The sequence below is a fragment of the Oncorhynchus masou genome, chromosome 23 (assembly GCF_036934945.1).
Source record: "Oncorhynchus masou masou isolate Uvic2021 chromosome 23, UVic_Omas_1.1, whole genome shotgun sequence".
In the NCBI taxonomy this organism is placed as follows: Eukaryota; Metazoa; Chordata; class Actinopteri; order Salmoniformes; family Salmonidae; genus Oncorhynchus; species Oncorhynchus masou.
This window is the reverse complement of record NC_088234.1, coordinates 52551525-52573762: the sequence shown is the minus strand read 5'-3', so window position 1 is coordinate 52573762 and position 22238 is coordinate 52551525. Positions and strand designations below refer to the sequence as shown.

General features: G+C 41.4%; 1 protein-coding gene across 1 annotated transcript in view; it reads left to right on the top strand.

Moving 5' to 3' along the window:
- The first annotated feature begins 5078 nt into the window (after positions 1-5078).
- LOC135511026 (cGMP-dependent protein kinase 1-like) overlaps positions 5079-22238 on the top strand; it is a 142698-nt gene continuing 125538 nt past the window's right edge. The window contains exon 1 of the mRNA XM_064932484.1: positions 5079-5729. Coding sequence (XP_064788556.1) covers positions 5470-5729 — 260 coding nt within the window. The 5' untranslated portion in view covers positions 5079-5469. The remainder of the gene's footprint in view (positions 5730-22238) is intronic.

Genomic DNA, 22238 nt, shown 5'->3' with positions numbered 1-22238 from the left:
CAGTTGACTGACAAGTTTTTCCAACGCTTTTTATAAGCAGGACAAAATAGAAAAATACCTATAACAGTTAGGATCCGCTTGATCTCCCCCTTTAAATAAAGGACAAACCATGGCTGCCTTCCCGGCAATGGGAACCTCCCCAGAGAGGAGAGACAGGTTAAAAAGGTCAGAGATAGGCTTGGTGATTATAGGGGCAGCAACATTAAAGAAGAAAGGGTCTAAAACATCTGATTCAGATGTTTTTTGGGGGTCAAGTTTAAGGAGCTCCTTTAGCACCTCAGACTCAGTGAACGCCTGCAGCGAGAAACTTTGTAGCGGGGCAGGGGAAAAAGAGGGAGCGGCATCGGGGCTCGTCGCATTAGAAGGGGTGGGAAATGAGGAAATGTTGGAAGGGCAAGGAGGCAAGGCAGAGTCAAATAGTAATCCTGACTTAATGAAGTGGTGATTAAAGAGCTCAGCCATGTGCTTGCCAGCAGCATACCACCCTGCATACCCTGCTTAGCTTCTGAAACTAAGCATGGTTGGTCCTGGTCGGTCCCTGGATGGGAGACCAGATGCTGCTGGAAGTGGTGTTGGAGGGCCAGTAGGAGGCACTCTTTCCTCTGGTCTAAAAAATATCCTAATGCCCCAGGACACTGCCCTGTGTAGGGTGCCGTCTCTTGGATGGGACGTTAAAAAGGGTGTCCTGACTCTCTGAGGTCATTAAAGATCCCATGACACTTATCGTAAGAGTAGGGGTGTTAACTCCGGTGTCCTGGCTAAATTCCCAATCTAGCCATCAAACCATCACGGTCACTTAATAATCCCCAGTTTACAATTGCCTCATTCATCCCCCTCCTCTCCCCTGTAACTATTCTCCAGGTTGTTGCTACAACTGAGAATGTGTTCTCAGTCAATTTACCTGATAAAATAACGGATAAATAAAATATACAAATATAAAAAATGTGCTTCTTGTCAGTAACAACCACATCATCAACTTTAAGGGACATGGGCAGATGTGAGGAGGAGGGTTTATTCTCCAGGTCTTTAACCGTTTTCCAGAACTTCCTGGGGTTAGACCCACAGAGGGAGAATTGCTCCTTAAGGAGAGTGCACAATTATGAACTTGAAAATGTATTAATAAACCAATTAGGCACATTTGGGCAGTCTTGATACAACATTTTGAACAGATATACAATGGTTCATTGGATTAGTCTAAACATTTGCACATACACTTCTGCTATCTAGTGGCCAAAATCTAAATTGCGCCTTTGCTGGAATAATACATTATGGCCTTTCTCTTGCATTTCAAAGATGATGGTACAAATTTTATATATATATATATATATATATATATATATATATATATATATATATATATCTGCATGTTTTTGCTTTGTATTATCTTTGACCAGATCTAGTGTGTTATATTCTCCTACATTAACCCTGTCTCAGTAATGACCAACACATCTGGATTGGAGCTGTGAACCCACACTTTCAATTTATCAATTTCAGGTAATATGCTTCTAGTGTTAACGTGCAGAAAACCCAGGCTTTTACGAGAGCAGAAATCAGTGAAACAGATATCAGAGCACAAGTCAGAATTGGGGCTAGCAACAAATGTTGGGCCAGGGTGTACATGCACATTTCCAGATATCATCAACAGTAATACAATCAAGGCACAACAGAGGACAGGGGGAGCTCTGCACTGTTGATTTATGACATTTGAATGTGCATTAGATGGCAACAAGATCATATCTGTATAATGCACGGCCCCATGTCACAAGGATCTGTACACAATTCCTGGAAGCTGAAAATGTCCCAGTTCTTCCATGGCCTGCATACCCAACAGTCACCCATTGAGCATGGGTGGAATGCTCTGGGTCGATGTGTACGACAGTGTGTTCCAGTTCCCTCCATTGACGAGGAGTGGGATAACATTCCACAATCAACAACCTGATCAACTCTATGTGAAGGAGATGTGTCACACTGCATGAGGCAAATGGTGGTCACAAGAGATACTGACTGGTTTTCTGATCCACTCCCCTACCTTTTTAAAATATATCAGTGACCAACATATTCATATCTGTATTCCCAGTCATGTGAAATCCATAGATTAGGGCCAAATTAATTTATTTTAATTGACTGATTTCTTTATATGAACTGTCGCTTGATTTGATTTTTAACTCAGTAAAATCTTTGAAATTGTTGACTGTTGCATTTATATTTTTGTTCAGTATCAATAGGATTTTGTGCAAAAAGGTTCACTTGACTGGTAGTTTAACAGGTAGAGTAGGAAACTATGGCACATTCAGGGTTGTTTGGGTAAGAGGTTGAATCCTGTCTAATGCATGCTATTTAGATTTGTTTTTATGTGAAACTACACTTTCTGCACTGTTGAACATTTAGTATAGCATAAGCTTCTGCCTTAAGCATCCTAAATAATGCCATAGATTCCATTTTTGAAAAATAGTCAACTTGAAGGCAAAAAAGTGCAACATGATTTAGGATGCTAACCTGATATTACAACTCATTATTTAAAAGATAATAAACGAGGAACTATGCATTCTATTGAAAATAATGAACAACGTGGAAGGTGTGTTCCACGACACATGGAGTTGCATTAATTTCTAGAGAACACATAGAGGCCCAAGTTGATTATCCCTTTTATACCATGGCTATAATTGAACACATTTGCCACTAGAAATGTGTTAATTTGCTGGTAGGAATGTTTTCAACATCCACTGAACTAGCTAGCAAGGTCACTAGATAGCTACAGTAGTTGCTGTGTTTAGCTAACCAAACCATCAGTCCTAGCTCGCCATTATGAATATCAAATTCAACAATACCCATAATTTTTTCAATTCAACATTTGCTTTAAAAAGCAGCTCAAACAAAACATGTAAGAATTAACTTTAGCCATTAGATTCTAATGTGCCAATATACTGTGTGATATTTAAGCAATAAGGCAAGAGGGGGTGTGGTGTATGGCCAATATACCACTGCTAAGGGTTGTTCTTCCGCATGAGTGCCTAGATACAGCCCTTAGCCGTGGTATATTGGCCATATACACCGCAAACCCCCAAGGTGCCTTATTGTTATTATAAACTGGTTACCAACGTCATTAGAGCAGTAAAAATAAATGTTTGGTCATACTCTGCTCGAACCACCCAGTGAACATTTAGTATAGCATAAGCTTCTGTCTTAAGCATCCTAAATAATGCCATAGATTCCGTTTTTGAAAAATAGTCAACTGCTCCGCCCTCAACCGTAAGGCTCTCCAGAGGGTAGTGAGGTCTGCACAACGCATCATCGGGGGCAAACTACCTGCCCTCCAGGACACCTACACCACCCGATGTTACAGGAAGGCCATAAAGATCATCAAGGACATCTACCACCCGAGCCACTGCCTGTTCACCCCGCTATCATCCAGAAGGCGAGGTCAGTACAGGTGCATCAAAGCTGGGACCGAGAGACTGAAAAACAGCTTCTATCTCAAGGCCATCAGACTGTTAAACAGCCACCACTAACATTGAGGGGCTGCTGCCAACACACTGACACTGACTCAACTCCAGCCACTTTAATAATGGGAATTGATGGGAAATGTTGTAAATATATCACTAGCCACTTTAAACAATGCTACCTTATATAATGTTACTTACCCTACATTATTCATCTCATATGCATACCTATATACTGTACTCTATATCATCGACTGCATCCTTATGTAATACATGTATCACTAGCCACTTTAACTATGCCACTTTGTTTACATACTCATCTCACATGTATATACTGTACTCGATACCATCTACTGTATCTTGCCTATGCTGCTCTGTACCATCACTCATTCATATATCCTTATGTACATATTCTTTATCCCCTTACACTGTGTATAAGACAGTAGATTAGGAATTGTTAGTTAGATTACTTGTTGGTTATTACTGCATTGTCGGAACTAGAAGCACAAGCATTTCGCTACACTCGCATTAACATCTGCTAACCATGTGTATGTGACAAATAAAATTTGATTTGATTTGATTTGAAATAATGCACACCCTATAATGCCCTTCAAGCCAATAAGAAACAAGTTTTCAACAATACCATAGTATAAAACGCTGCTAACGGAATTGACTTACCGCTGCCCCATGGGGATTTGCTGAAAACAGAGCAGAAAAACATGTCCATATGATAATCACACGCTGCTATGTATTGCTGCCCATTAGATGTCACTAATCTGCATTGTGAACAGATAATGAAGCTCCGAGTAATTAACCGTTTTTCCGAACAATTTGGTGAAAGCGCCAAAGCCTTCAGAAAGTCTCGATTTCCAATACTAATTTCAGGTCTTGTGAGTGCTGTCCTTGGGGCCAATGGGGAGCTGATGCGCAAAGACATATCGGCCCAATGTGGGCAGCCTACATGGGTCCAGTGTTTTAACCTGCATTGGGCCCATATCGTGGCAATATGGGCATGTTTGCTGGGAAAATATGGGCTTATTTTAGGCAAAGTGAGGGCTGGCTGATATGGGCTGCCCACACTGGGTTACACTGGGCCAATGACTTGGGGGCCAATGTGAGGCTGATGAGCAAAGGCACATTGGATTTGCCAAATGTTGGAAGCCTAGTGAGGCCAATATTGTAGCCTACATTGGGCCCACATCATGTTTGCTGGGGTACTACTCTGCAACAGACCACCAAGGATTGTGACAGTGATGTGCTGCTTACAGTTTACATATTACAGTTTATTCTATAAAACATTGTGTTCGGTTGGAGGGACTCTAAATGTTTGATTGAATAATGAAATTGTCTTGTATGGAACCACAAATTCCATGTCTAAAGTAATTGCATGGGTTGTTATTGCCTAAAGGAGTTGCATATAGGCTAGTCTAATAACAAAACGGCAGGGTGGGTGTTTTTGGGGATGCCCAAACTAGCACTCTAATCTCGCAACCTTGTAAATCAGATCCCTAGCCAGATCGAGTTTCACTAGGCTGGGTCAGCCTCTTGGATCAAAGGGCGTTCCAGAAGCTTTGTGTTGGTGATTGTAACGGTGAGAATTTGACAACGCAAAAAAATCTCTAGGCTGTGTTGGGGCAGTCAGTGATGCAGAGTCGCCGTTACAGTCTGGAGCGCACACCGAGTTTCTCTGCAGCATGACGGCCTGCGTCCCCAAAGAGGAAGGGCTGCTCTAATTGGTTTGTCAATGAAGGATCATCAATAGTTCCCAACTTCCCTGGAGGGTCAGGGTCTCTGTATGTGGACCAGTGCTTCTTGGATTTATCAACCGCCGGCTCGACTGTTTTAAACACCGATTTAAATCCCCTCCTCTCAGCACCTTTCGAAATAAAACACGTGGATTACAAAGGGATCCTTCTCAATACGCACGGCGGAGCCTCGTTTATCCCATTGTAAACAACGGAATTCTGACCGTCAATATCGGAATTGTGTTTTTCGAGGGGAAACAAGTGAAGTCTCCGCAGATTTCATCATGAGCGACCTGGAAGAGGACTTTGCCAAGATTTTAATGTTGAAGGAGGACAGGATACGGGACTTGGAGAGGCGTCTGGCGGACAGGGAGGACGAGATCCAAGAATTGAAGAGGAAACTGCACAAATGTCAGTCCGTATTGCCCAGCGCTCAACTTATAGGACCGAGAACCAGGACTCGGGCGCAAGGCATCTCGGCGGAGCCTCAAAACTACCAAGACCTGTCGAGACAAGCCTTTCGGAAATATGTCAAGTCCGACTGGTAAGAGATTATAAAGTGGTTGTTGTTGGTGTCGATTAATTTAGGGTTTATATACCGCAAAACTAGTATGTTTATCCATCGTGTGCAATTGATGCTTTTTAGAAAAAACTGAACAAATGTAGCCTAATGGTACGGGTTGCATTTAGACTAGCCTATTTGAAACAGATAGGTAGACATGAGTGTGATGTCAGCCCATTGGATGTCAATCATTCACAATCACAACAGGGCTGAGCCCTCCTACTGTGGAGATGGAGACGCGCTTCCGTGAATGGGGTAGCGCGAGCGCGTTCATTCTTGGGGCGGATGGCGTAGCGCCAAGGTAGGCTTCCGAGAGAAGTTTATGATTGATCCGATCCATCTTTGCATTCCCACGGGAGGTAGAGTGGAGGAACCACGATGCATTATTGGTTTTAGTAGCTGGATGCTGAGCGCCCGAAGTGCACGTCTGAGAATATTTAAAGGGATAGTTCACCCAAATGACAAATGGCATCAGTTACCTTACCCTGTAAGCAGTGTATTGACAAGGTATTACATAAATATATTGTTTGGTTTATTTTCCCTGGCACTGTTTCAGAATACAATTGTGGCACAAATCCAATTTAGCATTGGCACAAATCCCATTCAAGCCATGGGACCGATATTATAATTTTTAGTTAATCATGTTGAAATCATCTATTGGTGTATGGAAAGCCGTATTAACATATATTCATTAGATTTTTTTATATCAATAACTGTATTTTTTTATATCAATAATGGAATTTCAATATCAATAATTCGAATTTTTCAAATCAATAATTGCATTTTTAATTTCAATAGATCCCCATAGGATTCAATTGAGAAATCGTTTTTATATTAGTAATTTAAATGTTATGTCAATAATTAGAAGTTTTGATATCAAAAGGTTTATAATCGATATCAATAATTCGAATTATTGATATAATAATTATCATTTTTCAGCTAAACATTTACACAAATTCTAATGTCAGACAAACCAGAATGACTTTCCAAGAGGTGTTGGGTGTTCCTGAATGGTCTAGTAGTCTCAGTCCTGACCTTAATCTGATTGAAAATCAGTGACAATCATTGAATATTGCAGTGATTCCCAACCAAATTTACTGAGCAATTTTGAAAAAAAACGATGCATATATGTTGCCTAAGAGTTGTGCAAAGCTGGTATAATGTTATTCAAAATTATTCACAGCTGTTATGGCTACCAAAAGTGCTTCCACCAATTATTAACTCTGGGGTATGGAAACATATGCAATCAAGACATCTTAGTTTATTATTTTCAATAAATTTGGAAAATGTTCTATAATTTTTCTTTCACTTTGAAAATGTGGAGTAGGTTGTGTACAACAGCAGGAAAATTATAAAATTCAATAAATGTTTTGATTTAATTTTAAGGAAAAATATCAAATGTAATGCATGTTTTGATTTAATTTTAAGGTAGCAAAATGGGAAGACTGCAAGGGTTTTGTAGACAGTGACTTTGTAGGAGCATGCAAATGTAATCCAGCCCCATGAACCAGTCCCTGGTTTGAATCCAGACTGTATCACATCGGGCCATAGGACGGCGTACAATTGGCCGAGCTTCGTCCGGGTTTGGCCGCGGTAGGCCGTCATTGTAAATAACAATTTCTTCTTAACTGACTTTCCTAGTTAAATAAAGGTTAAATAAATAAAATAAAAAGGTCATTATAATAAAATGTTTGCTATAAATACATTATTGATATCAATAATTAAATTATAGATATAAAACATTTGAATAATTCATATTGACAATTGAAAATGTTATATAAACAATTTACATTTTTGATATTGATAAATACTTTTTGATATAAAATATCATTATTAATATAAAATGCAATTATTTATATATATTTTTAATTAATATATGTTAAAACTGATTTCTATAATAAGGGACTTTGTTGAGCTTCACAATACATCTGAGATACTTTCGGCTGGCTTAGACATAAAAAATTATAATATTGGTCCCATGACCTGAATGGGATTTGTGCCAAAAATTCTTAAACATTTGCATTTGGAAACAGTACCAGGGAAATAAAACCAGTGCATGGATTACTGTCATACCTTGTCCATAGGCTGCCTACAGGGTAAGGAAACCAATTTCATTTTGAAATTTGGGTGAACTATCCCTTAAATACTCCAATAGATAACACAATATGCTCTCCTCATCACCTTGCTTTGCGCCTTTGTAGCTTCAGTGTTTGATGTTCTAAAATATTAGGGTTCATTCTTTGAAGTACCGACTCCCTTGGTCTGGTAACTGACTGTGAAATTGTACATCCTGATAGGAAACACAGAGGAAATTAATGGATACCGATCTGTTATTTTAGAATGGGATGAAGGCCTCTTCTGTAGGCCTAATCAGATTGATTCAATGATATCCGGCCTAAGAAGTTACTAAGCATACACTTCAGATAAAGTATTGATCAAAAATATTTGAGTATATTCATGACCATTTAACAAGGGCAAGTCAACATACCACAGTCATGCACAAATAGCACCTACATTAGTTTTCTGTTATTTTATAGGCTTCCTGAACAACACAAGCTCATTCATAAAGTCTGCTTCACTGTGGATTTCACTGTCATTTCCTTTTTACTCTCTGAAGGTTGTTCCTGTGATATTGACACACACGCATGCACGCACGCACGCACGCACGCATGCACACAAACAGACACACACATCACATATCCTCAGTACAGTAATACAAGTTAATCAGGACAAATGGCTTGTAATAGGGTCGTTCCACTTCAAAAAGCACAAGAAAGAGGATTTTGAAACCCACCATTACAGATTGTTCTGAAATTGCTTCTGTAGTTAATAACAGATCAAATTGAATCCATGAAATATTTTGTTGAAATTGAATTAGATCTCTGAGAAATTAAGTTCATTGATTGCACCCAAACTAGCCATTTTAATTTATAGGATCCAGCTAATATTTAACAAATAGAGGTCAAAAATATCCAATTTGGACCAGACTTCTTACTACCAATGAGTAAGACATAAGGATTTGTTGTTGTTGTTGTCGTCAAAAAGCCACCCGTGCACCCCCCACCTAGGGTTGTGGCTGTCATGAAATTTTGTCAGCCGGTGATTTTCAAGCAAATAACTGCCAGTCTCACGGTAATTGACCGTTAATGAACATAAACACATTTAGCATCGCCTGGCTTCCACACATGGCCTACAAGCCTTTGAGGCAGACCTTTGGAACATTTAAATAATAGTCTAATACATCCATGTAATGTAGTCTACACCGTCACAATAAATCCATGATTTATTTTAGACAGGTCTAAAGAAACATGATATGAATAAAATGTAGTCAATTGCAGAAGCACAGTATAGCATACTCTGAGTTGTCCTTATGTTAGGCCCTGAACCGGCTATGCCAGATGGCTGTGGGCTACACTAGATAATTTAACAGACAAGATTTGCTTAGAATTCCGTGACATTGTTTTATATTATTTTATAGTGTTAAGAATACAGTTAAACACAGCTGAATAAAATAGAAAGGATATTTTCTCCAAATGATTTGAGGGAGTGCGCACATGCGACATTTCTGTGTTGAGCGGCTAACAAAGAAACAGGTACTCCTATATGCTTCATTTAGAGTTATTTATGTAACTTTAGTTGTGATACAAGGCTTTGGGCTATAGGTTTAGATTTTGAATGATTTAAAAAAAAGTTTAATGAAAACATTTTTCAACGGAAATACCGATACCGATTATCGGAGGACCAAAAAAAGCTGATACCGAGTAATCGGCCAATTTTCATATATATATATATTTGTAATAATGACAATTACAACAATACTGAATGAACACTTTTATTTTAACTTAACATAATACATAAATCAAATCAATTTAGTCTCAAATAAATAATGAAACATGTTCAATTTGAATAATGCAATTTGAAATAATGCAAAAACACTGTGTTGGAGAAGAAAGTAAAAGTGCAATATGTGCCAAAAAAGCTAACGTTTAAGTTTTTTGCTCAGAACATGAGAACATATGAAAGCTGGTGGTTCCTTTTAACACGAGTCTTCAATATTCCCAGTTAAGAGGTTTTAGGTTGTAGTTATTATAGGAAATATAGGACTATTTCTCTCTATCCCATTTGTATTTGATATACCTTTGACTATTGAATGTTCTTATAGGCACTATAGTATTGCCAGCCTAATCTCGGGAGTTGATTGGCTTGAAGTCATAAACAGCTCTGTGCTTCAAGCATTGCAAAGAGCTGCTGGCAAATGCAGGAAAGTTATGTTTGAATGAATGCTTATCAGCCTGCTGCTGCCTACTATCACTCTATCAAATATCAAATCATACACTTAATTATAGTATAATAACACACAGAAATACAAGCCTTAGGTCATTAATATGGTCAAATCCAGAACCTATAATTTTGAAAACAATACGGAACCGAAAGGGTGGCAACCCTATGTCTAAATATTGATGTTACATTGCACAACCTTCAATGTTATGTCATAATCACGTAAAATTCTGGCAAATTAATTACGTTTTTTGTTAGGAAGAAATGGTCTTCATACAGTTCGCAACGAGCCAGGCGGCCCAAACTGCTGCATATACCCTGGCGCGAATGCACTTTTGTTGAATCATCACAAATTTGGCGAAGTTGGCCAGGTAGGCTATAGTCCTGTTTTAAAGACAAGCAATGTGTTTAATAGTAGGAAAGTTAAGAAATAAATATAGTAGACCTATCCTGTAGAAAGCTGATGGGGTCCTCTTCTTTTAATTGAGGTTTCTCACGCAATTGCATAGCCTGTAAGTAGTGTGCAATATGAGCTCATGGGCTCTCATGAAGTGTTTGATTAACAGAGTGCTGAGTACCAGGCAGTTAGTTAGTTTGGTGGGGTACTAATGACGATCAGCATCATCAGAACTTGGAGAAGACTAATTACCGTGACTAAACGCTCACATTCCTTTAAGACATGAAGGTCAGTCAATCCGGAAAAATTCAAGAAGTTTGAAAGTTTCTTCAAGTGCAGTTGCAAAAACCATGAAGCGCTATGATGAAACTGGCTCTCATGAGGACCGCCACAGGAAAGGAAGACCCAGATTGACCTCTGCTGCAGAGGGTAAGTTCATGCTCTACAACATCCGCAGAGCACGACCCTGCCTCACACAGGAAGCGGCGCAGGTCCTAATCCAGGCACTTGTCATCTCCCGTCTGGATTACTGCAACTCGCTGTTGGCTGGGCTCCCTGCCTGTGCCATTAAACCCCTACAACTCATCCAGAACGCCGCAGCCCGTCTGGTGTTCAACCTTCCCAAGTTCTCTCACGTCACCCCGCTCCTCCGCTCTCTCCACTGGCTTCCAGTTGAAGCTCGCATCCGCTACAAGACCATGGTGCTTGCCTACGGAGCTGTGAGGGGAACGGCACCGCAGTACCTCCAGGCTCTGATCAGGCCCTACACCCAAGCAAGGGCACTGCGTTCATCCACCTCTGGCCTGCTCGCCTCCCTACCATTGAGGAAGTACAGTTCCCGCTCAGCCCAGTCAAAACTGTTCGCTGCTCTGGCCCCCCAATGGTGGAACAAACTCCCTCACGACGCCAGGACAGCGGAGTCAATCACCACCTTCCGGAGACACCTGAAACCCCACCTCTTCAAGGAATACCTAGGATAGGATAAGTAATCCTTCTCACCACCCCCCCCCCCCCCCTTAATGATTTAGATGCACTATTGTAAAGTGGCTGTTCCACTGGATGTCAGAAGGTGAATTCACCAATTTGTAAGTCGCTCTGGATAAGAGCGTCTGCTAAATGACTTAAATGTAAATGTAAATGTAATGTAATGTAAGTTCGTTGGAGTTACCAGCCTCAGAAATTGCAGCCCAAATAAATGCTTCACAGAGTTCAAGTAACAGACACATCTCAACATCAACTGTTCAGAGGAAACTGAGTGAATCAGGCCTTCATGGTTGAATTGCTGCATAGAAACCCTTACTAAAGGACACCAATAAGAAGAATAGACTTGCTTGGGCCAAAAAATACGAGCAATGAACATTAGACCGGTGGAAATTTGTTATTTTTGGTTCTGAACCACTGTTTCTTTGTGATCGCAGAGTAGGTGAACGGATGATCTCCGCATGTGTGATTCCTACCGTTACGCATGGAGGAGGAGGTGTGATGGTGTGGGGGTGATTTGCTGGTGACACTGTCTGTGATTTATTTAGAATTCAAGGCACACTTAACCAGCAAGGCTATCACAGCATTCTGCAGTGATATGCCATCCAATCTGGTTAGTGCTTAGTGGGACTATCATTTGTTTTTCAACAGGACAATGTCCCAACACATCTCCAGGCTGTGTGCTGCATCAGATGACCTGATGACCTGGCCTCCAAAATCCCCCGACCTCAACCCAATTGAGATGGTTTGGGATGAGTTGGACCGCAGAGTTAAGGAAAAGCAGCCAACAAGTGCTCAGCATATGTGGGAATTCCTTCAAGACTGTTGGCAAAGCATTCCAGCTGAAGCTGGTTGAGAGAATGCCAAGACTGTGCAAATCTGTCAACAATGGTGGCTGTCATTCAATGGTGGCTACTTTGAATAGGGGGCGGCAGGGTAGCCTAGTGGTTAGAGCGTTGGACTTCATGTTCAAATCCCCGAGCTGACAAGGTACAAATCTGTCATTCTGCCCCTGAACAGACAGTTAACCCACTGTTCCTAGGCCGTCATTGAAAATAAGAAATTGTTCTTAACTGACTTGCCTAGTTAAATAAAGGTAAAATTAAAAAATATATATTTTAATTTGAATAACACTTTTTTGGTTACTACATGATTCCACATGTGTTATTTAAGAGCGTTGATGTCTTCACTATTATTCTACAATGTAGAAAATAGTAAAAATAAAGAAAAACCCTTGAATGTGTAGGTGTGTTCAAACTTTTGACTGAAACTGTATGTAATTTATTTCCCGTGAATCTGGTGAAGGTTATTTGTCATTCAAAGAAATGTGTCATTCAAGTTGCTTGCATTATTTACCATGAATTAGTGTGAAAGTACTCGATTTTGACCACTAGATGCCGCTTTTCCTGCTATACTGCCACACTCTTTTATACATTTTGCTGGTCTCTTGCGTTTATTATTTAGATCACAACATTTCCTTTCCAACTTTGGATAGAAAACCAGTAGCTTCTGCCGACAATTCATACCAGTCTTCCATAAAAGCAATTCAGTTTTTCCTTCTCTTATGCTTCATCTGTGTCCACGGCCTCTTTGTGTGTGCTAGATCATTCACGGTGAACAAGCAAACCCTTAAGTTACCGCAGTTCTAATGGTTTCAATGTTATGGCCTATAATGCTCTTCAAATGGCAACAGTCCCAAACGCACACTGTATATTGTTTTGCAACGGTAATGGTATTGGGCTGGGTTGGGTTTAATAGTAAATGTCACTAATCACACTATAGATGGAGCTGCTTTCTAAGAATTGTATTGAAAAACATATGACTGCCATGCAATGGTTTATGATATTTTTTTTATTTTTTTAGGGTTGTTGCCACATTTGACCCCCTAGCCCATTTCTCCATCAAAGTTTTGGGCTTGTAGAAAAATTCTTCATACATTATGATAATCCCCCCAATCTCAGAGATCTTCTATGTGTTGGACTATTCAAGGGAAGTTGGGGTTGAAGAATTAGGTTTCTAAGAGAAGGACAAACTGAATTGTTTTCATGGAGAACTTGCTTGAATTGTAATGATGGCCACGCAATTTATTTTCATCATCAACAAAAGCAAAGAAAATGTTATGATCTATCGGATGTTGGTAGCATTTTTTTCTATAGATGTTTTGGAGTTTGACTGCTCTGGGGGTTGATCACTTACATCTCGTGATCTTGCCTTTTCGAGTTGCAGAATTGTGATTGGAAAGTATATACAGTGTTTTTGGCTTATAGCTGGCTGGCTGTTTTGATTCAAATAATGCATCACTGGCTCTGTTGTTTAATCTGCCGGGAAGAATTACAACAAGTACTGCATGCTGTTTCTAGAGATGGCAGAAGAGGCTCAGGGACTGTTCTTGACCACTGGCAAGATGTGGTGTTTATTTGTGCGCTTTACAGCAGCCGTGGCATCACCCTGGTGGGTGCCACATGTTCAGCAATGGAGGACCAGAACCTACAGAGGAGTGGGTCCTATAGAGGAACTGACTATTAGAGAAGCAGACGTTGTGAACTGTTTGTCAGACTGTCTTTGTTTCTCTCTGGTTGTACCATCGATGCCCCCTCTCATGAAGCTACACTGCCTTTCCAATCCAAACTGCCTCAACTCCCAGCCTTTCATCCCAAGCCAAATAGAGACATTCAATCTCCATCTGTACCATCTCAATTTAAATGTGTTTTTTTATGCACTTTGATATTATTTAATTGAAGGAATTGAAAAGCGTTAAACAAGTTAAATAAATTATTATTGTTTGATTATTATTATCTAAAAATAAACTCAATAAATAAGCAGAATGTATGAAAGAATGTGGCAGTATAGTAGGAACCGCTGCATCTAGTGGTCAAAACCTGGTACATTCACACTAATATATGGTAAATAATGCAAGTGACTTCAATGACTAATATCTCTGAACAGGTAAAAATGTTTTGACCATTTCATTTGATTTCTCATGTGTTCATTTGTAGGAAGAAGTTTGGTCCAGATCGGATTTTGGGTACTATATTTATTGAATATTATCTGACTGCTATACATTAAAATGGCCAATTTAGATGCACTTAATTAGCTTAATTTCTAAGAGATGAAATTACATTTCAACAAAATAATGTTTCAGTAATGCCTATCTTACCTGTTTCTAACTACCTAAATTATTTTAGAACAATCTGAGATTGGGTGGGTGTTATGGCTTGCTGAAATGACATGGAACGACTCAATGCCAACATGATGTGCACAGTGAAATTACAGAGCCAAATTGTGTTAACATGAGCTAATTTGTGGCGAGACAATTTTGCACTGTCTCTTGTCATGGTTAATTTACATTACTGAAACTCAAGACTAGATTTGGGTTATTATCTGCCTACAGTTATCAAATACTAATCATTATGTGGGTCTGGATTAGATTGGAAACAGAACCCACTGCACAAGCAATAAAAGGCCAATATAAACTGACTGCCAGGTAACCAGATAAAAGGAATTTACATTTTTACACAAACAAATTGCTCTGAAAGAACTAAATGACAAGAAGATGACATGAGTGTTGATGAATTATACAGTGCTCTGTCAGGCCATAATGATCCTTCTGAAAAAATAAGAATAATAAAGAAATGTTTATTAATAATGTTTTGATAACAAATGTCTTCAGGCCTTTAGGTCTGCTGGTGTTCCATAGCGATCAATGGGAAAGCTCAGTGATTTTCAGAAGTTAGGAACTAGTGTCATGCTGATGAACAAAATGTAGATTTTTCCACAGTTTGCAAGGCAGCTGGCTCCTGGAAACATGTGTCACTTTAGCATGACGCCATCTGTCAGAAGACAATGTCATTATCCATAAAGAGTAATGCCATGAAAGTGAAAAATAATTATTTTAAAGTCTTCTGGTATTTGTTCTCTTCTGTTAAGAAGAATACCTTCAGGGTTGCTGATACAGTAGTGGTCCAAGGCCACAGTTAGCTGATGAAAAGGATGGCATGTCTTAATTCCTGGTTAGAGGATGGGATGTGTGTTGTTATTTAACGGATCTGACTTTGTCTACCTGCTCGTGGCTCTGCTAGGGGTCCGAGACTCTGAGACAGAGTGACCTCTATTAGTGTCAGAACCTGGCACCAGCCATCATCGGATTACAGAGCCTGGAGCAATGGATCCTGTTCCTATTGATCGCCATAGGAAAGGGCTGAGCTGGAAGTAAGGGGAGATGAAATTTAAAGCCTGTTTCCGACACAGAGTTGGTTTGAAGGGCATAGGGAGGTTGCAAAGCTGGGAGGGATGGAGGGGAAAGGAGGGGATGAGAGGAGGAAAATCAAAGGGAGAAACACATGTTTAATGTGTAATGCAAATTTGGCCATAAAGTATGTGGATGAAACTTCTAGATGTAGCCAGAAGGAGTATTGTCAGCTGCCATTTAGGTTATTATCTACAGTGCCTTGCGAAAGTATTCGGCCCCCTTGAACTTTGCGACCTTTTGCCACATTTCAGGCTTCAAACATAAATATATAAAACTGTATTTTTTTGTGAAGAATCAACAACAAGTGGGACACAATCATGAAGTGGAATGACATTTATTGGATATTTCAAACTTTTTTAACAAATCAAAAACTGAAAAATTGGGCGTGCAAAATTATTCAGCCCCTTTAAGTTAATACTTTGTAGCGCCACCTTTTGCTGCGATTACAGCTGTAAGTCGCTTGGGGTATGTCTCTATCAGTTTTGCACATCGTGAGACTGAAATTCTTTCCCATTCCTCCTTGCAAAACAGCTCGAGCTCAGTGAGGTTGGATGGAGAGCATTTGTGAACAGCAGTTTTCAGTTCTTTCCACAGATTCTCGATTGGATTCAGGTCTGGACTTTGACTTGGCCATTCTAACACCTGGATATGTTTATTTTTGAACCATTCCATTGTAGATTTTGCTTTATGTTTTGGATCATTGTCTTGTTGGAAGACAAATCTCCGTCCCAGTCTCAGGTCTTTTGCAGACTCCATCAGGTTTTCTTCCAGAATGGTCCTGTATTTGGCTCCATCCATCTTCCCATCAATTTTAACCATCTTCCCTGTCCCTGCTGAAGAAAATCAGGCCCAAACCATGATGCTGCCACCACCATGTTTGACAGTGGGGATGGTGTGTTCAGGGTTATGAGCTGTGTTGCTTTTACGCCAAACATAACGTTTTGCATTGTTGCCAAAAAGTTCCATTTTGGTTTCATCTGACCAGAGCACCTTCTTCCACATGTTTGGTGTGTTTCCCAGGTAGCTTGTGGCAAACTTTAAATGACACTTTTTATGGATATCTTTAAGAAATGGCTTTCTTCTTGCCACTCTTCCATAAAGGCCAGATTTGTGCAATATACGACTGATTGTTGTCCTATGGACAGAGTCTCCCACCTCAGCTGTAGATCTCTGCAGTTCATCCAGAGTGATCATGGGCCTCTTGGCTGCATCTCTGATCAGTCTTCTCCTTGTATGAGCTGAAAGTTTAGAGGGATGGCCAGGTCTTGGTAGATTTGCAGTGGTCTGATACTCCTTCCATTTCAATATTATCGCTTGCACATTGCTCCTTGGGATGTTTAAAGCTTGGGAAATATTTTTGTATCCAAATCCGGCTTTAAACTTCTTCACAACAGTATCTCAGACCTGCCTGGTGTGTTCCTTGTTCTTCATGATGCTCTGCGCTTTTAACGGACCTCTGAGACTATCACAGTGCAGGTGCATTTATACGGAGACTTGATTACACACAGGTGGATTGTATTTATCATCATTAGTCATTTAGGTCAACATTGGATCATTAAGAGATCCTCACTGAACTTCTGGAGAGAGTTTGCTGCAGTGAAAGTAAAGGGGCTGAATAATTTTGCACGCCCAATTTTTCAGTTTTTGATTTGTTAAAAAAGTTTGCAATATCCAATAAATGTCGTTCCACTTCATGATTGTGTCCCCCTCTTTGTTGATTCTTCACAAAAAAATACAGTTTTATATCTTTAGGTTTGAAGCCTGAAATGTGGCAAAAGGTCGTAAAGTTCAAGGGGGCCGAATACTTTCGCAAGGCTCTGTACTTATCTGGTTGCTGAAAGTTGACCTATTGACCGTCATTGCGGAGTAGAGGTGTACCTAATGCTTCATTGTCAAGTTTGCTTCATGCACAAGTTTTTAGACATTTTAGCAAAAAAAAAAAAACTGCAATATAACATTTGCATAAGTATTCAGACCTTTACTCAGTACTTTGTTGAAGCACATCTGGCAGTGATTATCGTCCTGAGTCTTCTAGTGTATGATGCTACAAGCTTGGCACGCCTGTATTTGGGGAGTTTCTCCCATTCTTCTCTGCAGATGCTCTCAAGATCTGTCAGGTTGGATGGGAACATTGCTGCACAGCTTTTTTCAGATCTCTCCAGAGAGGTTCGATCAGGTTCAAGTCTTGGCTCTGGTTGGGCTACTCAAGGACATGCAGAGACTTGTCCCGAAGTCACTCCTGTGCTGTCTTGGCTGTGTGGTTAGGGTTGTTGTCCTGTTGGAAGGTGAACCTTCCCCCCAGTGTTCCTGAGTGCTCTGGAAAATCAAATAAATCAAATCAAATTTTATTTGTCACATACACATGGTTAGCAGATGTTAATGCGAGTGTAGCGAAATGCTTGTGCTTCTAGTTCCGACAATGCAGTAATAACCAACAAGTAATCTAACTAACAATTCCTAAACTACTGTCTTATACACAGTGTAAGGGGATAAAGAATATGTACATAAGGATATATGAATGAGTGATGGTACAGAGCAGCATAGGCAAGATACAGTAGATGGTATCGAGTACAGTATATACATATGAGATGAGTATGTAAACAAAGTGGCATAGTTAAAGTGGCTAGTGATACATGTATTACATAAGGATGCAGTCGATGATATAGAGTACAGTATATAGGTATGCATATGAGGTGAATAATGTAGGGTAAGTAACATTATATAAGGTAGCATTGTTTAAAGTGGCTAGTGATATATTTACATCATTTCCCATCAATTCCCATTATTAAAGTGGCTGGAGTTGAGTCAGTGTCAGTGTGTTGGCAGCAGCCACTCAATGTTAGTGGTGGCTGTTTAACAGTCTGATGGCCTTGAGATAGAAGCTGTTTTTCAGTCTCTCGGTCCCAGCTTTGATGCACCTGTACTGACCTCGCCTTCTGTATGATAGCGGGGTGAACAGGCAGTGGCTCGGGTGGTTGATGTCCTTGATGATCTTTATGGCCTTCCTGTAACATCGGGTGGTGTAGGTGTCCTGGAGGGCAGGTAGTTTGCCCCCGATGATGCGTTGTGCAGACCTCACTACCCTCTGGAGAGCCTTACGGTTGAAGCCGGAGCAGTTGCCGTACCAGGCGGTGATACAGCCCGCCAGGATGCTCTCGATTGTGCATCTGTAGAAGCTTGTGAGTGCTTTTGGTGACAAGCCAAATTTCTTCAGCCTCCTGAGGTTGAAGAGGCGCTGCTGCGCCTTCTTCACGATGCTGTCTGTGTGAGTGGACCAATTCAGTTTGTCTGTGATGTGTATGCCGAGGAACTTAACTTGCTACTCTCTCCACTACTGTTCCATCAATGTGGATAGGGGGGTGCTCCCTCTGCTGTTTTCTGAAGTCCACAATCATCTCCTTAGTTTTATTGACGTTGAGTGTGATGTTATTTTCCTGACACCACACTCCGAGGGCCCTCACCTCCTCCCTGTAGGCCGTCTCGTCGTTGTTGGTAATCAAGCCTACCACTGTTGTGTCGTCCGCAAACTTGATGATTGAGTTGGAGGCGTGCGTGGCCACGCAGTCGTTGGTGAACAGGGAGTACAGGAGAGGGCTCAGAACGCACCCTTGTGGGGCCCCAGTGTTGAGGATCAGCGGGCAGGAGATGTTGTTACCAACCCTCACCACCTGGGGGCGGCCCGTCAGGAAGTCCAGTACCCAGTTGCAAAGGGCGGGGTCGAGACCCAGGGTCTCGAGCTTGATGACGAGCTTGGAGGGTACTATGGTGTTGAATGCCGAGCTGTAGTCGATGAACAGCATTCTCACATAGGTATTTCTCTTGTCCAGATGGGTTAGGGCAGTGTGCAGTGTGGTTGAGATTACATCGTCTGTGGACCTATTTGGGCGGTAAGCAAATTGGAATGGGTCTAGGGTGTCAGGTAGGGTGGAGGTGATATGGTCCTTGACTAGTCTCTCAAAGCACTTCATGATGATGGAAGTGAGTGCTACGGGGCGGTAGTCGTTTAGCTCAGTTACCTTAGCTTTCTTGGGAACTGGAACAATGGTGGCCCTCTTGAAGCATGTGGGAACAGCAGACTGGTATAGGGATTGATTGAATATGTCCGTAAACACACCAGCCAGCTGGTCTGCGCATGCTCTGAGGGCGCGGCTGGGGATGCCGTCTAGGCCTGCAGCCTTGCGAGGGTTAACACGTTTTAATGTTTTACTCACCTCGGCTGCAGTGAAGGAGAGACCGCATGTTTCCGTTGCAGGCCGTGTCAGTGGCACTGTATTGTCCTCAAAGCGGGCAAAAAAGTTATTTAGTCTGCCTGGGAGCAAGACATCCTGGTCCGTGACTGGGCTGGATTTCTTCCTGAAGTCCGTGATTGACTGTAGACCCTGCCACATGCCTCTTGTGTCTGAGCCGTTGAATTGAGATTCTACTTTGTCTCTGTACTGACGCTTAGCTTGTTTGATAGCCTTACGGAGGGAATAGCTGCACTGTTTGTATTCAGTCATGTTACCAGACACCTTGCCCTGATTAAAAGCAGTGGTTCGCGCTTTCAGTTTCACGCGAATGCTGCCATCAATCCACGGTTTCTGGTTAGGGAATGTTTTAATCGTTGCTATGGGAACGACATCTTCAACGCACATTCTAATGAACTCGCACACCGAATCAGCGTATTCGTCAATGTTGTTATCTGACGCAATACGAAACATGTCCCAGTCCACGTGATGGAAGCAGTCTTGGAGGGTGGAGTCAGCTTGGTCGGACCAGCGTTGGACAGACCTCAGCGTGGAGCAGGTTTTCATCAAGGATCTTTCTGTACCTTGCTCCGTTCATCTTTCCCTTGACCCTGATAGTCTCACAGTCCCTGCCACTGAAAAACATCCCCACAGCATGATGCTTCCATCACCATGCTTCCCCGTAGGGATGGTGCAAGGCTTCCTACATACGTGACGCTTGGAATTCAGGCTAAAGAGTTCAATCTTGGTTTCATCAGACGAGAGAATGTTGTTTCTCTTCGGTCTGAGTCCTTTAGGTGCCTTTTGGCTTCCGTCTGGCCACTCTACCATAAAGGCCTGATTGGTGGAGTGCTGAGGAGATGGTTGTCCTTCTGGAAGGTTCTTCCATCTCCATAGAGGAACTCTGGAGCTCTGTCTGAGTGACCATTGGGTTCTTGGTCACCTCCCTGACCAAGGCCCTTCCCCCCGATTGCTCAGTTTGGCCGGGCGGCCAACTCTAAGTAGAGTCTTGATGGTTCCGAACTTCTCCCATTTAAGAATGATGGAAGTCACTGTGTTCCTGGTGACCTTCAGTACTGCAGACATTTTTTGGTACCCTTCCCCAGATCTAGGCCTCGAAACAATCCTGTCTCTGAGCTCTACAGACAATTCCTTCAACCTCATGGCTTGGTTTTTGCTCTGACATTCATTGTCAACTGTGGGACCTTATATAGACAGGTGTGTGCCTTTCCAAATCATGACCAATCAAGTTGTAGAAACATCTCAAGGATGATCAATGGAAACAGGATGTACCTGAGCTCAATTTCAAGTCTCATAGCAAAGGGTCTGAATACTTAAGTACATAAGGTATTTCTGTTTTTTATTTTGAATATATTTTCAAACATTTTCTAAAACCTATTTTCTCTTTGCCTTTATGGGGTATTGTGTGTAGATTGATGAGGATTTATTTAAAAATCCATTGTAGAATAAGGTTGTAATGTAACAAAATGTGGAAAAAGTCAAGGGGTCTGAATACTTTCCGAATGCACTGTATGTAGAGGGGTAAGGTGACTAGGCAACAGGATATATGATAAAAAGAGTAGCAGCAGCTTGTATGTGACTGGGTGTGCGGGTGTGTAGAGTGAGTATAAATGCATGTGCATATTATATGTGAACAAATGATGGAGTGTTTGGGTGTGTAGGGCCCTGTGAGTGTGCATAATAAAATAAGAGGTCATTAAAGATGCAAGGTGTACAGATAGTCTATGTAGCTAATTTGTTAGCTATTTATCAGTCGTATTGTTTGGTGATAGAAGCTGTTCAAGAGCCTGTTGGTGTCAGACTTGATGCACCTGTACCGCTTGCCATGCAGCAGCAGAGAAAATAGTCAATGGCTTGGGTGGTTGAAGACTTTGATGAGTCTTTCCGGGCCTTCTTTTCACACCGCCTGATATAGAGGTCCTGGATGTCAGGGAGCTTGGCCCCAGTGATGTTCTTGGCTGTCTGCACCATGCAATCGAGGGCGGTGCTATTGCCAAACGAAGCAGTGGTGCAGCCAGTCAATATGCTTTCAATGGTACAGCTATAGAACCTTTTAAGGATTTGAGGGCCCGTGCCAAACCTTTTCAACCTCCTGAGGGGGAAGAGACACTGTCACACCTTCTTCACAGCTGTGCGTGTGTGTTTAGATCCTTTTAAGTCTTTAGTAATTTGGACACAGAGAAATTTGAAGCTGTCTACCTGCTCCACTGCCTCCCAGTCGATGTGGATGGGGACGTGCTCGCCCACCCTGTTTCCTGTAGCCCACGATCAGCTCCTTGGTCTTGCTAACGTTGAGGGAGACGTTATTGGTCCAGCACCACACTACCAGGTTACTGACC